Here is a 19,436-nt window from a genome sequence, read left to right as displayed (position 1 = left end):
GACTCCTCGGCAGACAGCAGCAGCGCGGCAATACCCTGACAGGGGTCTCAGGACGCTCTAAACCAGCAGGGAAGCCACGCTAACGAAGCCGTAGGGCCTTGCCAGGGAAGACGTGAAACGCTTGCTATCATACCTCTCGGGAGGTGGCTGCCACACAGCCTTTGTACAACTTCTCGACCGACTTTGGAAGCACTACTGTTTGCCACGCTGCATCCATTCTTCCTGTTCTTGGCGCCCAGCAGAGGCCCAATATGCGCCACTCTCCCTATACAATAGTCAACTCAACAGAGTTGCGCAGCTATGTCTTGTGAGATGTTGTCCTATACGGCGGAAAAAAAACACCGGGGACGGGGCGGCGGCGCTTAGATTTACTGACACGGTTTGTAAGGTTTTTGACGGACTGTTGCCAATATCCCGCTCCACGCCAGTGTTGTGTCTCCTCGCATAGGCGCGACCTCAGATGTCTCCGCAACTCGCGCTCGAGGCCGGCGAGGCCCGCAGATGGGACTGCGGGTCAGCGCCATCTTGTATTCTTCCGTTCGACTACCGGGGAATACCTTTCACATTCCCTTTTTCTTTGCCTTACGCGTCTCACCTATCGATCTGCTTCGTTTGTCTTGCTCGGCTCTTCGAGACCTGCACGCCGCTCTTTCTGCGCGACTCTTCGCGAGTTCTCATTCCGCAGCGCGCTAGTTACAGGGGGGCAGGAGCAGGACGAGCTTGTCGTATGTCAGGAGAGGGTCAAAACGCAATTGTGCTTTCATATGGCTGGATCTCCTTCTCAAACCTGGAGGACTGGCTTCCATCGTAGGTTAAGAACGGACGATCCTACGGATGCCCGCGGTAGCAGCTGTCCGCACGCGTCGGTTGACCCTCGGCGGTTCGGGTCCTTCACGTGAGAGAAGTCGCGCCGCCTGAAGACTCAATGTTTTCCTCTCGGGCACTCAACTGTGTGTAGAAGCCGTCGCCTGCGCCAGATGTCTTCTTCTCAGTCCGGTTTCCCGTGCTTTTCTACTGCCAAGCAGCGGAAACGGTGGCCCAACCTCGAAATTCTCTCGTCCTCGCGCGCAAGCACGTGACCAAGGTTCTCACGCAGGCCCTCTCCGCCTCAGTCCGGGAAGAATCGAGAACGAGCCGTTGTTCTCCTTGTCTCTCGTCCTCTTTGTCCGGATCGCCTCCTTTTCTTGTCTTTGTCACGTCGCTGGTGCCGCTTCCCTTGGGGCCCCGCCGGGATGGTCTCTGTCTCCCTATGCCGTTCTCATCGCTAGCTTAGCTCTCGTCTCCGAGGAGTCTCGGCAGCCGCTCCCTGAATCCCCTCTGTGAAGAGCTCAGCGAGGCGGCTGAGAAAGTCTTGGTCTTTCTTCGCTCTTTACGCGCTATCATCTCCCACGCTGTCACTGTTTGTCCGCCGGGTTTCCCTTGTCCCTCTGCGCTCCCCCGGAAGCCCAGGCGATGCACACGCCCGTCTCTTGAGAATCCACGGTCCACGGAAGGGATCGAGAGAACATCTGCACATTTTTTCCTCTGTTCCCGGTGCGAGCCAGCGGATTTTCCACGTTTTTCAGTGGTCTCCACAGTACCCCCCCCCCTTCCCCGCCCCCCCCTGAGTGCGCGGGACACAAAAACGCGACGAACGGCTCCTTCGACACCGGCCTGTCGAGCCCGTCTCCGCAGAGTTCCTGCCCTCGTTCCAGTCTTGTGTGCTTCCGCACAGAGACATGCCATTCCAAACTTAAGGGCAGGCGCACTCACGGCCTGCAGGGGACGACGCTGCCGCTGCGCGTAGCCCGTGCTGGGCTTCTGTTCAAACATGAGAGTTGCCGGAGCTGCAGATGGATCGCAGACTGAGCCGACTGCTCCCGGTTTGCACACCCACTCCTGAATCTCTATGTGATGTCCGCTGGCTCTATCCATCATGCTACGAAGGTCGGCACGTCTCCGCAGAGGCCCCCAGGGGCAGGGAGTTCCCCACGAAGCCCCAGCCAGCCCTTCCCCCTTCCGCGTCTGGCGCTTGCCAGCCCATCTGTGGATTCCCGTGGGATGCTTGCCTCTGTCGGTTTCGTGTAGCCAACTGAAACTCGCAGGCATCGACACCGAGTCCCTTTTTTCTTCCGCCGATGACTCAAGCCCCGTTTGGTTGGGCGCACTGAAAAGACGAACGACTGCGCACGACGAAACCGCGGAGGAGGTTGGCGAAGAGGGTAAACTCTCCCTTTTGCACTGTGCTCGCCGTCCTTCTCGCTCCGCCTCTCCAGTTGGAGTTGCGAAAATCAGCGACGAAGCAGAGCGGCTGATCGTAGACCAGACATGCTTCGCAGTGCTTCTGTCGCTCTGTGGGGCCGCGGTCGCAGCCTGGGAGGCGAGGCTGGAGGGCGCTGCCTTTGCGAAGCCACGAGGGCGGGAAGGAAAGACGGACGCTGGACCCTCAGAACCTGGGCGGCCGCCTGCTGAAAAGGAGCCCGAAGCCAGGCAAAATGCGGCCGTGCAGTTGGTCTTCACTGTCTGGATGAACATTAGGTGCGTCCTCGCTGTGCTCGCGCGCCTCGGCAGATGCAGCGTGGTTATGTTTGTATTTTGAACGGCAGCTTCGGATTCCCTAGGGCTCAGCGAGCAGCCACTCCAGATCGCGTGGACGCAATGTGTGCGCCTGCGGATGCGGAGAACTTGTGTGTATGTATTGTTGACTGAAGGGAAAGGGATATGCTTGGAGAGCAACCAGGCAACTCACCTGGGCGGTCCTTGACTGTAGGGGCGGCGCTCTGAACGACTCCGACGTTTTGACTACGGTGCCCGTTCGACGCCGGTCACGTGCCCCCAATTTTTCTTTGCCGTGTGGTCTTTTTATCTCCTTTTCCAGCCCTTTCTTGATGAAGAGCAACAACCTGGTTTCCTCGCAGTTGTGTCAGAACGAGTTCGTCGTCTCCAACTCGGAGATTTTTCTTCTGCAGCATCTTCTTCCGCTTCACACTCTGCCCTGCCTTCTCCGGCTCCCTCTGGAGCCCCTCTTCCCTGCGTTGCCGTCTCGCCGCTCCGCCTCCTGCCTGCCGCCCAGAGCCCTGCCGGCAACTTCCTGCGAAGAATGGGGAACCTATGTGGACTTTGTTCGAGCTGTCGCATGCGGAGCTTCAGAAGACAGCGACGACCACGAGAAAAATAGCGCTAACCATGTCGCTTCGTGCGGCAGCCTCCTGTGCGGCAGCCACCTCCCGAGCGCACCGCGGGCTCTCTCGCTTCAGTCGATGTATGACTTTGTCTCGGATAATGCGTGGAACTTGAAGGCCGATGAGCCGCCGCCGCAATCCCTGTTTCACTTTCTCGCCTCCACCTTGACAAAAAACGTAGATTTCGTCTCTCTGCGTGCGCGAGCCAAGAGCCGGGAAGATCCCACAGTCGAAAGGGCGCGCCTCCCGGACGCACGCAACTCGCGTTCTTCTTTCCCCTCTCCGTCGTCTCCTTCCCCTAAAGTGTTTTGTTGCCAGTGCCACATTTGCAGGCTGACTCACGAGGCACTGCATGTGCTGCTGTCCCTCCTAGATCCAGCGTCTCTAGCTGCGTTCGGCGCGACGAACAAGTCTCATTTTTTGTTAGCGGAGCCGGTCGTCCCGGGGCTGCAGCTCGTCGTGGGGGACTCCTTTCTTCACCCAAGCGCCAGTCGCTCGGATGCAGACTCTTTCCTTGCTCCTTCTCACCTGCCCGCGGCGCTTTCGTTGCCGCTTGGCGGTGATAGCTCAGATGGCTGGACGAGGCCGATCGACTGCGGAGCCGCGAAAGTGAGGCGGAGGTCGCAGCACGTTTTTCTTGGGGGGCTGTTCACGCACCAGATTCACGGATTGCTTTGGCTGCGGCACCGGGAGCGGCGGAAGGCTGCGCAGGCGCCGCCCTTCTGTTTTCCGAGCTCCGCGAGCTACGTGAAGGATTCCGACGCGCTGCCGCCCCTCCAGTGCAGCTCGACGGGGGACCCAGGCTGCTTGGACTCCAGGCTAGATCTGGGAGATGGTGAGACCTCGAGGGGGAGGGGGAGACCCGTGGACGTGGAGACAGGCGAGGCTGAGACGAGAATCGGAGAAGCGGGCGATGCACTGACCTCACGAATCGAGAGGGACGCGGCGTCTGGAGAGTGCCGCTCTGCTGATGACGCGCTCAAATTCCTGGCCAAGTGGACCGAGCTGCAGCTCCCGCATCAGGACTGGCTAGCAGTTCAATCTGTTGGCGACCAGACTGCGCAGGGCAAGTCTCCTGCTGTCCGTCTAGCTGGGCGAAGAGAAAGAGCTGGCAGGCAGGGGCTCGCGGGCGAGACGGAGAACGGACAGGGGGCAGGCGAGCGAGCGGGAGACGCTGAGGAAGCACCTACGGTACGCCTGAGTCCGGAGGAGGATCGGCGCGGCGCTGAGGAGATAAGCGGCGTCCAAAAGAAGCAGACAGGACCCTCGGGGAGCACGCTGCAGATCGTGGCAGACAATGATCACCAGGAGCAGGCTGTGAGAGAGAAAAGCCAAGCAGGAAAGGATGCCGAAAATCAAGATGTCCGTAAGGCACAGGGCACAGAAGAAGGCGCCACAGCAGATCGATTGGCAGAAGCGCGTGCTGGAACCCGAAGAGGAGGCGAAAGCGAGGAGGCAACCACGGATCAGGAATACGACAGGAGCTCCGCATGTTTTTCGTATCGTCTGCTTATAAATGAGTGCGCAACCCTAACGTGTTTGGTAGCTCCTCACCCCGCTGTTGCTTCGCCTTTTTCGCAGCGGCGCAGAGGGCCCCTTTCTTCGTCGCTGTCGACAGCGGTGTCGTTCTCTCGGTCGCTGTCTCCCGTATCTGCTGCAACGACGGCGCCGCAGTCTTTCTCGCCTCACCCAGAGGACGTGCTCACAGTTGCAAGTGGGAAGACTGTGGATGGCGCAGGAAAAAAAACGTCTCGAACTGCCTCAGAGGGAGTGTACGTCAACCCGTGTCTCAGTGTCCCGCTGGCTGAAAGCGGCGCTTTTTCGCTGTACTTCAACGCAGATACGCGCCTCTGCGCAATCGGCTACAGTCGAACGCGCAGGGTCAACCGAGCGCCTGCAGATCTTCCGCCACGCACTTTGCCTTCGGCGCCTCGCGCTTCCTCGTCTCCGGCCTCTCGCGGCAGAGAAGTGCAGCCGCACTTTTCTATCCGTGGCTGGACTCACGGCAGCAGAGGGGGCGGGGGCCTGTTCTGCGATGACCCAGGCTTGGGCAAGACGCTGGCGATGCTCTGTCTGGCGGTCAAGAGCATGGGGCGGCTCCCCACGTTGCCGCTCCCGGTTAAAGCCTGGCTCTCGGGCTTTTTGGCGGGCAGCCGAGTGAACTTTCGACTGGGCTGCAGCGGGCGATCTGCGGCGCGAGCCGCCTCGGCGCAAGAAGCGCGAGAAGGCCAGCAAAGAGAAGACAAGGAGAAGAGCGAAGGGGAGCGGGTGGCGGGGAACGGAGACCTCGAAGAAAGGCGTCAGGACGACGAGAGCCATTTGGTGGCCGTCGGTGGTGATGACGCGGTCGCGTCGGGGCTGCATGTCTGGAAGTTCGAGGCTGCAGAAATCGACAGACACCTCACAGAACACAGTGAGTTCTGCTGCTGGGATTCCTGCAGCCGGCGTAATGAACACGAAGTCGCAAACAGCAGCAGACGAATCGGCACAGAAGGTCAAGAGGAGGCGATGCGGAGCGGACGCGTCTGTGGATCGGCCTCTGCCGTTTGCTTGGTTGTTCGATTCTACCGGGGATCTCGAGTTAGGACCGACCGCAGACTCGCTCTTTCCGACTTGCATGCCTTCGCTTTCGCTGCAGAATAGCTGTGGCAGAAAAGGATACACTCTCTGTGTGAACTGATCGCACGATTGCTCCACATGCTGCAACACTTGTCGAGGAGACTGCACACACCTCCTCTGTCAGGTCTTACGTCTTTCGTCTGTCGTTTGTCTGTCTTCTGCAGGGGTCCAAAGCGCCTTCGCCTACGCTCAGCTGAATCCACTCCTCCAGGAGCCGACTAAAACTGCACACGCGCGGCAAGACGTGAGTTTTCTTTCGCATGTTGCCTCTGGGGCTGAAGCTGACGCTGCGGAGGCGGCTCGCCCTCCCGCGTCTGGCCCGTTCTTTCCGTCTCGTGCGCCCGATGCATGCATCTCGCCTTCGGTCTCAGACGTCAAAAGCGCCGCGGCACCCAGCAGATTCGGGCGAACCAAGTACTTCATTGGCTACTCCTTGGTAAGGCACAAAACACTGACTTGCGGTGAAGGAGAAAGCGAAAGGCAGCAGCGAACAAAAGAAGCGACAAGCAAAACGTGGTCAAGCGTGGCAGCCCACTGGCAGATAACTCAGGTTCTTCGGGTGTCACCTATTACTACTACTGTCGCAGTTGCGTATACATTTAGACGCACGCATGTGCGTTCCGAACAGGTAGCGTTCTGGTGGCCGTGTGTCGCGCCAGGGATCCGCATCGAGCTGTATTGGGGCCTCTGCCCGTGAATATTCACCATCTAAGGCTTTTGCTCGGGAATCCTTGGATGTGTATCAAGGCGCGCGCTACTGAAAAGCGAGTGGATTTCTCTGTGTTGATCGTGTCCTTTGCCGTATTCTAGGCTAATTTCCATCTGCATGAGTGCGTTTTCTGTGCCGCAGCCTCCGGCGTCTGCGCTTCCTCCCGCGCTTCGAGAGTTCGCTTTGGCAGAGTCGAACCCTGTCGCCGATTCGTTTCTTCAATCGGGCTACATCCGTGATGTGTTGACGCAACTCGCCTCTCGCGAGCTGATTTCTGAAGAAGACCTCGAGGCGTCGGCGTCGCAGCAGGCGTCTGCCAGAGTGATGCAAAACATGAAGAGAATATATCGTCAGCTCTCTAGCGTAAGCGCAATCGTGTACCTGTGTTTTCACTGGCGCCTCATGTCGTCAGCTATGCGCATATCTAGCCGTATCCGGTACAGAATGGAATGCACCGTAGAGATGCGCAGTATGAGCTAGCGTCGCGAACACGTATGACTATATATCTACATCCTGGTGCTTTATTTGAAGCGAAAAAATGCCCTTTCGGACCGCGCAGACGTCGCCTTTGCCTTGCTATACGTAAGCGTGCGATAATATTTCTACGCATGTGTGTGTACCGGAACGTGGAGAGTGAGCCAGCTCTCTTGGGATCTGGCAACGTTTCCGCGCCCGCAGAGTGGGTCGCTTCTCCGTCTCGTGATCTTTCCTTCGTCTCGCGCCATCCAGTCCTGGCGCCGGCCGTGTCGCGGTGGTACTGTCTGCTGTCGTTCGTGTCCCCTTGGTACTCCTCTGCGTCTGCAGAGTCTCTCGAGTAAACACGGGGACCCCAACGCGCTCCTGAGGTTTCTGATTAACCGCGAAGTGAGCGAGCAGCTCGAGGCCGACGAGCGGGCGCGGCGGCTTCATTCGCGACTTGCCAGCTCAAAACGCGCCGGAGAAGAAGGCGGCGCACCAGGGAGCCAGGGCGATGAGGGAGATCTAACGCGGGCGGAGCCGACGGCGGGGAGGCCAGCAGACGCGCAAGAAGTGACCTGCGGTTTGCCGGCGAGGAGACACGATGGCGAAAAGCGAAGGGAAATACTGGACGAGAGAGTCCCTACTGTGGAGGCCTTGCCTGCTGGAAAGACGCACAAGGAAGCAGAGACCTGCCAGGCCCCCAGTGGAGACGGTTATGGAGGACAGCTGCCTGAGGGCGCTCCCTCCTCCAGCGTCGGCGTGTCGTCGTCCGCACGCTTGGCGGGCGCGGGCGGAGGCTCATCCCCCGTACAGGTGCGAGGAGAACACTTGCTGCGGGAGCTGAAGCATGAGCTAGAAAGGGACGAGGGCGAAGGAGAAGGGAGGCAGGGAGAGGACGAAGAGACCCTCGCGGAGGAGTTTTTCGCCAAGCAAGACGTCGACCTGTACGCGCAGCTGCGACCTGTCAAGCCTCAACAACTGCCTTTTCCCACTCGCCCGCAGTTTCTGCTCTCCCAGGGCACCCTCCTCGTGTGTCCGTCCCCTCTCGTCAATCACTGGAGCTCCGAGGTGAAGAAGTGGTTCGCCTGGCCCCACTGCAACGACGCCGATAGACTGAAAGTGAGACACACGCCAACCAACCGTGGGCGCCCTCGTGAAGGTTTAGCCAAAGGCGTGTGTCTTGGCGTCGGTGCTGCCCATGCAGATGCTGAGACTGACAACGTGACGCGTTGCTGTATCTTTCTCGGCTTTCAGTCCTTCTGATGTTCTCTGCAGTGACTCCCTGGAGCCGCGGGGGTCACGAGTGCGCTTACGCTATGCACTTCACTTCACACACGTGGGTTCGCATGAGTATGATTCGGCAGCAGAGATTTGCTTCTCTGGTACAATGGCGCCAGCGTCATCTGCCGCAGCGACGTGCGATGTTCACATTGGGTCTGCACCTGCGCTGCCGCCGGCGTGCTCACTTTCGCGTGGTCTAATCGCGTCTGCTTGACAGCTCTTTCGAACTCCGTCGCGTGGATTACCTTTTTTCGCTGAGACAAAGGCTCTCTCCGCGTCCTCGCTCGCTTCGGCTTGTCGTGTTCGGAGCTGGATTCATCTTCTCGCTGAATATCGGCCGTGGCTGCCCTGCGCTCTCCGGAGTTTGCCTGTGACAGCCTGTGTACGTTGTTTCTGTGTTTGCTTCACGAGTGTAATCCGAAGAGCTTTGCGTTTTATGTGCTTCCGACGCTCCAGGTTCTGGTGCTCGAGCGTCGCGACAAGTCGCATTCCGTTCCCGTGCCGACCCGCGCCGAGCTCGCCTCCTGCCACTTGGTCATTTGCTCTCAACAGTTCCTGACTGCTGAGTTTCAGCGCTGTCTAACGTTCGTGTGGGAGAGCGGGCCCCTCCAGAGGACTCAAAAGACATCCAGCGCAAAGTGCCGGCATCCGGGCGGCCACGCCGATCTTTTGAAAAGTCCGAGGACGACAGACGGGGGACCCCGAGTCGATAGACTTCGCCCCACGGCGCACCGCGACAGGCACGAAAGCCGACAGGAAGTCGAGGACGCCATCTGGGGGGTAGACTGGCAGAGCGAGCGACTGTCGCCGCTTCCATCTCCCTCATTTGATCGCAGAGTACCAACGACCGAGCCACGATTGGGTTCTTCTGACCCTGCCCCGGTTAACAGGCAGGACGGCGCCGTCGGTGTCTTCGGCATGGACGATGAGGCCGAAGCCGCCGGACTGTCTCTTTCTCGGCTTATATACGGAGACTCGCGGGAGCGCGGCAGCGTGCCTGCGCGGGCGGGCGTGCATAAAGGCGACGTGACAGAGAGTTTTCGTCGCTCCCGAAGTCCTCTGCTCTCTATTCATTGGCAGCGTCTCGTGATCGACGAAGGCCACACTCTCTCTCGGTGTACGTCGCAGTACGTGCAGCTCTGCCGCATGATTGTTGCAGACAAAAGGTAAGCGAAGGGAGAGCCGAGCCTTCTTCCGTTCGGCAGGCACCTGCATAGTTTGATCCATTTTGTACTTGAATTTTCCTCGTATCCACGGGATCTGAACGAGGGGGCATTTGCCGAAGACTCCAGTTTCGTCGACGTCCACGCGGTGGCGCGGCTGTGAGTCCGCATTTTCGAAACGCGCGTGACTGAGTGTGCGTGGTGCACTGAAAAACTGCTCTTTGCGGCGATCTGCATCCGGTGTTGTTTCACGTTTCACCTGGCTGTCGGCAGATGGGTCATGACAGGCACCCCCACGAGCCGCCAGTCTCTGCGTCACAGCCTGACAGGTCTCACTTCGCTTTTGGAATTTTTGAGGTATCCCTACGCTCTCCACTATCAGCACGGGGGTAAGCAGCAGAATCGGCTTGACGCGTACGCGGAGCGACTTTCAGAGCGCATGCGTTCCTTACGCAATGGAACGCACTAACCGTCCCTGCGACATGCGCCTCTACACCTACATGTATGGGGGAGTGGCATATAAGAATGGTAGTCGTATCTGTCGCAAGCACCACACTGGACTAGAAGCTGTCTATTCCTCTGTTGGATATTCCTCTGCGCACATCTAAATGGGCGAGGCGCAAATGCCGAGCTCGTTGCTCATGCCCTGTTTTTAGTGTGTCCGTAGACAGGAGGATGGCGTGCGAGCGGCTGTTCCACCAAGTAGCTGTATCCACCTTTTTGGCGGCTGTCGCTACTCATCTCTCTGCTTGTCTTGCTATGCTTCCCTTGTCGCATTCCTTTGCACTGGCGGAAACAGCGCTCTTGTCCAGAAAGTGTCTCTGCGAATACCTGTCTCTCTGCACGCCGTGAGCGATGCACTTACCTGTACGTACAGACACTGCTTCACGAGCTCTCGCCCAGGGTTTTGTCTTTTCTGGCTTCGCCTCTGCTCGCTTTTTGGTACTCGCGCGTTTCCTGCGGGCTGTGGCGACTTGATTTTCGCAGGTCTTTCGATGTGCAAAACGACGCCGCTGAAGGCCTCGATTTGCCGGCCGCTGGTCGAGCGCGGCGAAGCGGCGTCTCTTTTCAAGCTCGCGCTCCTTTTGAACACGTGCCTTGTGCGGCACAGCAAGGAGCAGTGCCAGCGGCTGCCGGCGTTGCGGGGGCCGACGATATACCGCATCGAGCCTTCGGCGAAGGAGCGGGAAACTTACAACGATCTTGTGCAGCTGATGCAGCGGAATCTCTTCTGCACATACTACTCCCGAAAAAACAAGGTGAGTGGAAACGACTTTTGGGACGGAGCTTGGTATGTGCGGGCTTGCGCAGAAGCGCGCGTGAGGAGACTTGGCTTTGCGGCTTTCGCGGCTTGCTGTCTGCAGGACTCTCTGCTGCATCCGAGCCAGCGCTCGCAGGCATCTACCTCGCTCTGGAATCTGCGCTTCAGCTGCACGATTAACTCCGAAGCGCATCTTCAGATCTTAATCAAGTGGATCGACGAGGCTGTGCAGATGCTGTCCAATAAACACGAGGTCTACCAGAACGAATTTCCGTACAATTTTCAGTTTGAAAGAATCGTCTACGTTGTTGAAGTAAGATGCAGGCTCCCGTATGCACCAACCTGGAATAGACTCCCATCCGGAACTCGCCTCTGAACGCCTATTTGCGTAGCTGTGCCTGCACAAGCCCAGACGCTTCTGGTCGATGCATGCGCACGTATTTGGATAGCGTAGCCAATGCATTTTCGAGCTCGCTGCAGACAGCAGCGGACATGTTCACGCTGGAGCTCATGTGTGCAAAAACGCAGCGTACGTCGCCCCCAGACAGCTGGAGTGCGCCCGCCAGCAGACCAGAATGCCTGTGGTCCGGCGGCGTCCTCCACATAATTCTGCGTTGAGGGTTTCTGTACCGTCGTGCAGGTTTACCTCCGCTTGAACCGACCGGAGCGCACATACGCGGCATGCGATATGTGCCGCCAAGCCATTCGTTTCCCTCTTCTGATTCCGTGCCCGTCGCTCCATCTCTTGTGCACAGAATGCGTCTTCCCTCAGATCTTCTCAGATAACGTAAGATATGCATATCAACCTGAACGGATGTCGCAGAAACGCTATACTCTGAGCTCTAGACGCGTTGCTAGCCTCCTTCGTGGGGATGAACATCACTTGCAGCGGGGGGTGTCTTTCATACCTGTATACCCACAGTGGACTGACACCTGGCTTTTTCTCTTCCCTAGTTGGCATCCCTATCCTGCCACCGCGTCCTCGCGTAGACTCCGGAATAGGGCTCATAGCCGTGCCACCTGGATCACCTTTGGCTTTGGGTGCCTTGTCTAGTTTTTTCGCGCGATCTTCTGCATAGCCCCCGTCTTGCTTCTCCAGAGGGCCAAGTCTTTTGAGCGACTCGAGAGGCATACGGAGAGTCCGAAATCTGTGTCGATTTCGGTGAACGGAGTTGCTTTTAGATTGCCTTCGCCGTCGAATCGCAGCGGAGCATTTGGCACTCGTGCACTCCCACGTCGGGAACGTCTTGTTTTGGGTGTAGCTTGAAAGTCCGCCTGGGGTGCTCGCGTGGGTCTGCACACTCCAGCGGCTGTGCGAATACAGAGGCGCGCCTCCTTCCTTAGGGCGCCGCGTGACGCGCGTTTCTCCTCTTTGCCCCTCGCTTCTCTTTCGCAGCTCTGCCGCCGCCCGCCGCTCCGGCACTGCCCGCTCTGCTGGCCTTGCGCTCCTGTGAACGCCGATTTCTTCGACCGCCTCCAGCCGCCGGTGGAGCACAACACGACGTTTGACTGGCCCTTCAAGTTCACGCGAGGCGCGCGGGCGAATGCGGAGTTGGATCGGCGCTCGCTCGTGTTTCGCACACAGCAGTCCGCGCGACGCGACCGGCATAGAGGCGGCAGGCGCGAGGGAGAGAGTCTCGAGCGAGAGGGCGCTACCGCGGGCGTCGCTGCGGGCGTCAGGGGGGGCGACGTGGCGCAGGCGCCTGCGGATCGATACGCGGACGACGAAGACGAGACGATCGTGATGGAGGTGGAGGCATCCCAGCCTTCGCCTTTCACAGCCCTCTCTCGATGCTCGTCCGGTGTTCAGTCGTTTTCCGTCGCGGCGGCAGTCTCGCCGCTCACTGCATGGATGAACAACCGGGCGGGCTCCAGCGACGCGCCGCAGAAGGAGGACGACCGCACGCATCCGACGGCGACGCATGCAGCACCCAGAAACGCTGAAACATGGCAAATACGTCCCGAAGAGAACACAGCAGAGGGCTCGGGTGCAGCTGCGTCCACTGCGTCGGGGCAGTCTTTGCCTTTTGCGCCATGTCTGAAGAGAGTGAAGGAGCAACGCACATTCCGCGCGACGGCCGAGACAATGCGGATAGTACGAAAGTGGTTCCCAGACGAGGAACAGGCGTGGAGAGCACGCAGAGACGCGCAAAGCGGAATCGCCCCCTACTATACCTCTACCGTCTCGTCCGCATTTACATGCATGCCACAGAGGAGCGAAGCAGCCCGCGTCTCAAGGCGAGACAGCGAGGCTAGCCTCGGCGGGCACGCGGACAGCAAAGCCGCCCCTTGTTCTCTCATCTCCTGCGCATCCTCTTCGTCTCCGTGTGCTTCTCTGTCGCGTTGTGCTTCGTTGTCTCTCTCTGCGTCTGTCTTTTGCTCGAGCGCTGCTGTTCGTTCTTCTGACTGCTCGAGTTTCCGGGAGCCCGAGGCCACGCCGTCGGATCGAACGCCCCTTTATGCCTCTTGCGGTAGCGACAGAGGCGCGGCGCCTACAGCTTGCAGCTCACGCACAGATGTCCACGCCGGGGCACGATTTGGCGGCTCCGATTTAAACAGCCGGGGGATGACTGACTCCGATAGGCAAAACCCGCAACCGAAGGGCGCCAAAGGGCATAGAAAGTGCCGAGATGCCGGTCGCGTACTATATCCCCGTTATATTGACGTCGAGGATGCGTTTGCGTACGAGTTTAGGGATGAAACCACCAGCGGAGAAGAGACAAGGACATCGGCCTTCTTCTCGTCGGCTAATCATAGAAGTCCTTCCTCGCCTCGATCGTCTTGCCCTAGGTGCATGCTCCAGTCGCCTCAGAAGCTCCACTCGAGGCTGCGAAGTCCCCTGCATCTGTCGCCTGCGGCGCGTTCTCTTCTCTCGTCTTCGCCCCTTCCATATGCCTCATTTTCGTCTTCATCATGTACCTCCGCGTCGCCGCGGTGGCCTGCAAGCCCGCGATCTCGATCAGGTGCTTCACCCCGGCGACCGGCGGAGTCTCCAGCCGGAGGGCAGCAGCCTTCTCGAGGCGCTGCGCTGGCCGCCCGCCGCGAGGCGACGCTGCTGAGTCTTCTGCTTTCCGGGGGCATCTCCACGCGTGAGGTTTTGGAGGAGTTCGACGACGCAGAAGTCGATGAAGAAGACGCGATCTTTTTCAGCTCGAGCAAGAATGTACTTGTTGTCCGGCGGATTCTGCAAATCATACACTCCGGAGAGTTCGCGCAAAACAACATCCCCGACAGTATGCTGGAGCCACGTCAGCGGCCACACGCCGATCCGTTCTCGCCCTCTCCGTTCCCACTCATGTCTTACTCTTCGTTCGCATCGCTCGATCAAAATGACTTGCGTGGCATTTCTGTTCCCAGTACGGGTTCGTCTAAGGAACAGAACGCGCTTTCCGACGAACCTGCAGCCGCTCCAGGGGCACCTCCGATGAAAAAAGTCTGTTTCGGCTCGTTTCCTGGTTCGCCTTCGTCTTCACCTTCTCTCGCCCAGCAGGGCTCCCTCCGCTCTCCATCGGCGCCGCCACTCGGCTTCGCGACCAACAGCGACGGCGGCGAAGAGGCAGATCGGATCGACAGCGCACAACCGCTTGCGACAGAAGCAACAGGAGGTATGCCGGAAGGCTCAGCCTCAGATTCGGCGTGCAACGAGCGCAAGCCTTCCGCGACGCCTGTTGACGCAACACTGTGCGAGGACGATGCGCAAGCGATCATGCCAGAAAAACGCAGGAAGTGTGGCGTCTCATTCGCACCAACAGTTGGTTCGGCGGGCTCCGCCGTGCTTCATTCGGAAAAGGAATCGCTAGGTGAAGACATCCCTGCAACGCTCACCAAAGGTATTTTGAAGAAACGGTCCAGGGACGTACCAGCGCAAGCAGCTGACGGTGGCAGACGACTTATCAAACGCTGCCCGAAGATCATTGTCGCTTCGTCACTGTGGGAGAACCTCTTTCTCCTCGGGTGTTTCCTGGAGAAACACAGAGTGAAATGCTGCCACTTCTACGAAAAGGTAGGACTCTCTCTGGGTTGCCTCGCCCCTCGCCTATCATCTCCGTGTGCGGTCGTTCGCGCCCTCGTGATCCGCAGACGATCTACGGATCAGCGCCACCGCCGCAATCCGTCATCTGCTTCTTACTCGCTGTCGTTTCTTTCTCCGTGCCGTCCGTTTTTCGTCTGTCTTTCGCCCGGTGCCCCTACGTGTATGCTGTGCTGTTCTGAGGAAGCGTCTAACTTCCGTTTACGTTTCACGTGTTGCATAGCTCTTTTTTGAAGGACCACGAAGACGGATACCCGAAAAGGGCATTGCGATTGCAGCCAGGCGCGGATCCGAGCGCCACGATGAGCTCGTGCTTTTGGCATCCTCACCCCCTTTTTATGTGGTGCCTCCTAACACTGCTTCAGATGCAAGAGAAGGCGAACCGCGTGGAGGCGCTCAAACGTTTCCAGCAGGACACGGAAACGATTGTTCTTCTGCTGTCGACGCAACTGGGCGCACACGGTCTCGACTTGAGTTGCGCGTCGCATGTCCTTTTGCCAGATCCGCCAACCGATCCCAACGTCGAACAACAGGTAAAAACTTCATTCACCCGCCTCCGCTTATGCCGATGCTGCTCTCGTGTTCTGTTCCCGCCCATCTCTACAAGCCAAAGGCATGCATGTGTGTAAACGCGACACGTACACGCCACGAGGTATCTGTCTGCGCCTCATCGCAGGTAGATACCTCCTGACGCGTATTGTTCACACAATACGTAATAGAATAAATGAGCGGAGAGACAACACCCGCGAGGAAACCAGGCAGAAGTGCGTCTCCGGATTACACTGGTATTTTTGGATGACCCTCCCGTCTCCCGCGACTACGAAGGCAGACTGGGCGCATTGTGAGTGTGGGGACGCTGCCTCCGAAATGCACATTTCTGCAGGTAATATCGCGCGCACATCGCATGGGTGCACTGCGCGACGTGCACGTCGAGGTGTTCATCCTCAAAGACACCGTGGAGGAAACGATTCTCCATCGTCGAGGCGTATGGACCACGACGTCATCCGAGGCAAGCCAGGACGGAACGGCGACCAAGGTGCGACACCAGCTCCTGCTTTACCGATGTTGCGTCGTTGTCTCGCATCACGTCACGCACGCTTTTCGGCTTCAAATCATTCTGCGGTTTCTTCACCATCATGGTGCATAGGCGTATATATGTATCATTGCTCCGGAGTGCGGAGAGTTCAGGATGGCCGCAGTCATTTGAAGAGCGGCAGTTCTTTTACGTATGAGATCCTCCACGAGAGGCGGTGGAGACACACTCGTGTGCTATGTGGCGGCATTGCAACCCGATAACGCGTTATACATGAGTGCATGCAGGCTGTCGCGGCCCGTGGCTTTTCGTGCTTTTCAGGGCGCTGCAGCGGGTCAGTTCGGCAAGCAGGCGTTCGTGTTCGGCACGCCATCCCCTCAGGGTTCGCCGTCCGTCGAGCGGAAAGGCTACAGCAGAGACAACGGAGCGGCCACGCGGGACGCGCCTCCTTATGCAGTAGCTCCCGGAGTCGCTGGGACCCCAGACGTTTGCTCGACGAGTCGAACGAGCGCAAAGAGGGGCGGCCTTTCGGCGAGTTGGGGCCCCGAGGGCACGCACACGCATCTACGGAAGCGGGGCGTGAAGGCGAGCGGCCAGGCAAACCTGCGTACTGGTGGAGGCGACTCTGAAACTCGCGAAGGCAGTGAAATTGCACCCGGTGGCATGTCTAACTGTAAGGCGTAGTGCGCTTTCACTGTCGACGTTCGACCAGTGTGCGTCTGACCCTCTCGCATGTGTCTCTCTGCGCGCTCACCCGATGCACACTCTAGAGATGCACATGAGATTCAAATGGGTGCGTTTTTTTGTCGTTTTCGGTGGATGCGGTGGTGTCCCTCTCAATCGTCGCTAAGATGTGAGGCTGCAAGGCGCGGACTCTTGCGGACGAGGATGGGCGTGCCCAGGGAAGTGTCCCTTCATCGCTTTGCTGAGTCTCTGTATTCGTTCTCTGCTCTCGTACTCGCGTCTACTCCGTGCTGCGGTGTGCTTGCCTCCAGGGTCTCGTTCGCCGTCTGCCTTCTCCTGTGGTCAAGACGGCCTTTCAAGCGGCCAGCAGTCTCCGACACCAGGGGCTTACAGCAACGTTTGCGGGCGTCTAGGTTTCCAGCCGAACTGGCATGAGATGCACGATGAAGCTGTGGGGTTGGGCGAGGGGGTTCAAAAACAGACGGAGTATCTGCTTCGGACTCTCCGCACAATTCGGAGGCCATGATACTAACGAGAAAACCCACAAACTTTTCAACTATAGAAGCTACATCTAGTACCAAATGCATTTGTAAGGCGTCGCGCCAGCCGTGCGGGAGCCTCGAAGTAAGCAGAAGACGCGGGGATCGGCCCTCATATTCCCTTGAGGCCCTCTGCACAGCTCAGCAGTTTGCTGTTCGAAAATCGGTTGTGGTAGCCACGGGATACCGGGTGGAGGCCTATATCTCTGGATGTTCTAGCACAGTGTGGACAAAGGCAGGTTCCCTCGTTCCATTTCTGAGCTTACAGAGCCTCTTAGCTCTCCGGAATGAGCTTTCCGCCCGAGGGGTCCCAGCTTGGCAAGGTGGTGAATCCGGCCGAGTGCCGATGCCCCGTTTCGAAACTGCCTCCCAGAATGCCATTTCACTCAGTCACTCTGTTACCAAAGCGCCTGCTTGGCCTCTCCCCCGCAGCACAGGTGGTATTCCATGTCATCGACTGCAAGCACAGCCAGGTTTATCTCGTGTAGGGTTTCAGGTGTTTTTGTATTCGAATGCGGTTAGTCGTTCGTGTGAATACGAAACGGGCTCACGAAAGAACGTGCGCATTGGTAGGGCGGGGGGCAGTGCCACCAGCCGAACGGTAGCTGCCGTTTTGAAACGCGCGACACAATTCACGGCGTTCGTGCGCTGTCGCAAGGACGATGACCATGCAAATTTCCATTCGGGTATCTGGTGTCTTTTTTTTCTGCCACCCTGGCTATGACATTGGCGTGGTTGAAAACGTAAACGACATTTCAGATTGATATCACGATTGTGAATCCGGACGTTCTGTCCGGTTTCCATGGGGACGTAAGTGTAAATAGCCGGCACTTAACCCCTCAAGGGGAATGGCTACAATGGACGTAGAAGAACGACGCGTAGGTCACAACGGAACGGTGAGCGTTTTGCTGCGTGGCACAACTGCATGTCTCATACACGTGTACTCTCGGAAGTTGACAACGAGTATGACTAAAGGTGACTGCAGCAAGCGCGATCAGAATCTTACGCTAGTGAGTCCATGGCCATATTGCGGCGCTCGACAGCTGCTCTCAGTGCAGCGAGCAAGATCCATTTGAGCACGAAACGCGAGCGCCACACCGAAGAGTTACTAGTTGGGTACTTCAGACCCTTCGTTTGTCCTTAATGTGGCGCAGTGGGCCTCTACAAAGTTTGCCGGTACAAGATTGCTGCTCATGCCGGCAACGGGGACACGCTTCTCGTATGTGACCTGACGCCTTGGCTATCTAAAGAGCAAGAACGCACGAACACATAAAATTTGACACCACCTGTTTCTCCGGGGCCCTCACATACTCGATACATCAAAGCCAATGATTGCTGTTCAGAACTCGCTGTCATCTGCTTTTGTCTACGCCTGTAGCCATGACCTCGTGGCCTCTGCTCTAGTTCCTCCCCCTAGCTCGTATCGCGCTCCCGTATCCATAGATACACCCCTGTGGTCGCGTGACGAGTGAAGCCCTTCCGTGGTATACCGCCTTCGCAGACGTAGTTACCACGTGGTTGGTGCCAACAGGAAACAGGAGGCAGTTGCGGTTGACACCCACGACTCACAGCGGCAAACTGGTCTGATACATCATCAAGGAGACAAACTGACCTGTTTCTGTGCAGAAGACAGCTTCCGTACTGTTTCACTGATTACAGATAGGTTTCAGACCCTCTGGTTGGCGTGCGCCGTGGTACGCGGGACCTTGCTGCAGTCCACGGGTACTGCACTCCGGATCGGGTTCTCCTCGGGAGACCGTAGTTGCCTCCCTATTTCTCTATTTTACCTTGAAAAACTCAGCTAACGTTATGCCATCAGCTCAGGACGTACTTTCGTTTGCACCGTATCTAGCGCACCCGAGGCTGAATGTGATGAAGACGCCGGCCGGCTATGCGGCCGAATTGCGCCTGGCCTGCACGGCGTTCCTGACCAGGTTTTACAGCTTTCGCCAATTTCATCAATCGTTGCCCGGTCTCTCCACACTAGCGAATTAAGGCCAATCGAAATCGTCTACTCTCACTGCCTGAACGTGCTGCAGCAAAACGGCGCCCCACGGACAACAGCTTGCTCGGTTTCCTCGCATGCGATGCAGCTCGCATACGCGCCCAAGGCCCAGCTTGTGGCCATATGTGTGAACTGCACAGCTGACTCCTTCCGCAACTATTTGGGCAGCCGGATATATATTCTCTGTGTTCAACATTAGGCTGGCTCTTCAGACCTCTCCTTCCTGTAGTACGGCGTCTTGCTTGTTGGCAAGAAATGAGGAGAAGTTGAAGTACGGCGGCCCTCGTAAGGATACCGCGCCTATCGTCATCGAAGATTTTCGCGTCTGCGTCACCCGAATAGACGGGCTATCATCGCACGTTTCTTATCGTCTTTCGGTGCCCTTTTTCAGCTGCTGTTTCGCGTGTCACTGTCATTTTTCGGTGGTTATTGCTGCCACAAGCGTTCGTTTGGAGCTCTTTTTTTCCGTAGAGTTCTCCGCCAGGGTGGTCT

The 19,436-nt window shown here is 58.0% G+C and overlaps 1 protein-coding gene across 1 annotated transcript; it reads left to right on the top strand.

The window, feature by feature from the left end:
* Positions 1-1,915: 1,915 nt before the first annotated feature.
* On the top strand, positions 1,916-16,926 carry BESB_006770 (uncharacterized protein; the record flags this gene model as incomplete). The annotated part of the gene is made up of 16 exons (XM_029359432.1): positions 1,916-2,517; positions 2,858-5,574; positions 5,945-6,216; positions 6,631-6,852; positions 7,294-8,067; positions 8,686-9,032; positions 9,066-9,395; positions 9,666-9,781; positions 10,380-10,651; positions 10,757-10,966; positions 11,294-11,440; positions 12,050-14,656; positions 15,049-15,216; positions 15,567-15,719; positions 16,038-16,389; positions 16,712-16,926. 16 exons carry the CDS (start codon positions 1,916-1,918, stop codon positions 16,924-16,926), a joined length of 9,504 nt encoding a protein of 3,167 aa, XP_029222345.1.
* Positions 16,927-19,436: the final 2,510 nt, after the last annotated feature.

Source organism: Besnoitia besnoiti, chromosome I, assembly GCF_002563875.1.
Source record: "Besnoitia besnoiti strain Bb-Ger1 chromosome I, whole genome shotgun sequence".
Classification (NCBI taxonomy): domain Eukaryota; phylum Apicomplexa; class Conoidasida; order Eucoccidiorida; family Sarcocystidae; genus Besnoitia; species Besnoitia besnoiti.
The sequence above is the reverse complement of the archived record's forward strand: the minus strand, read 5'-3'. Positions and strand labels throughout refer to the sequence as shown.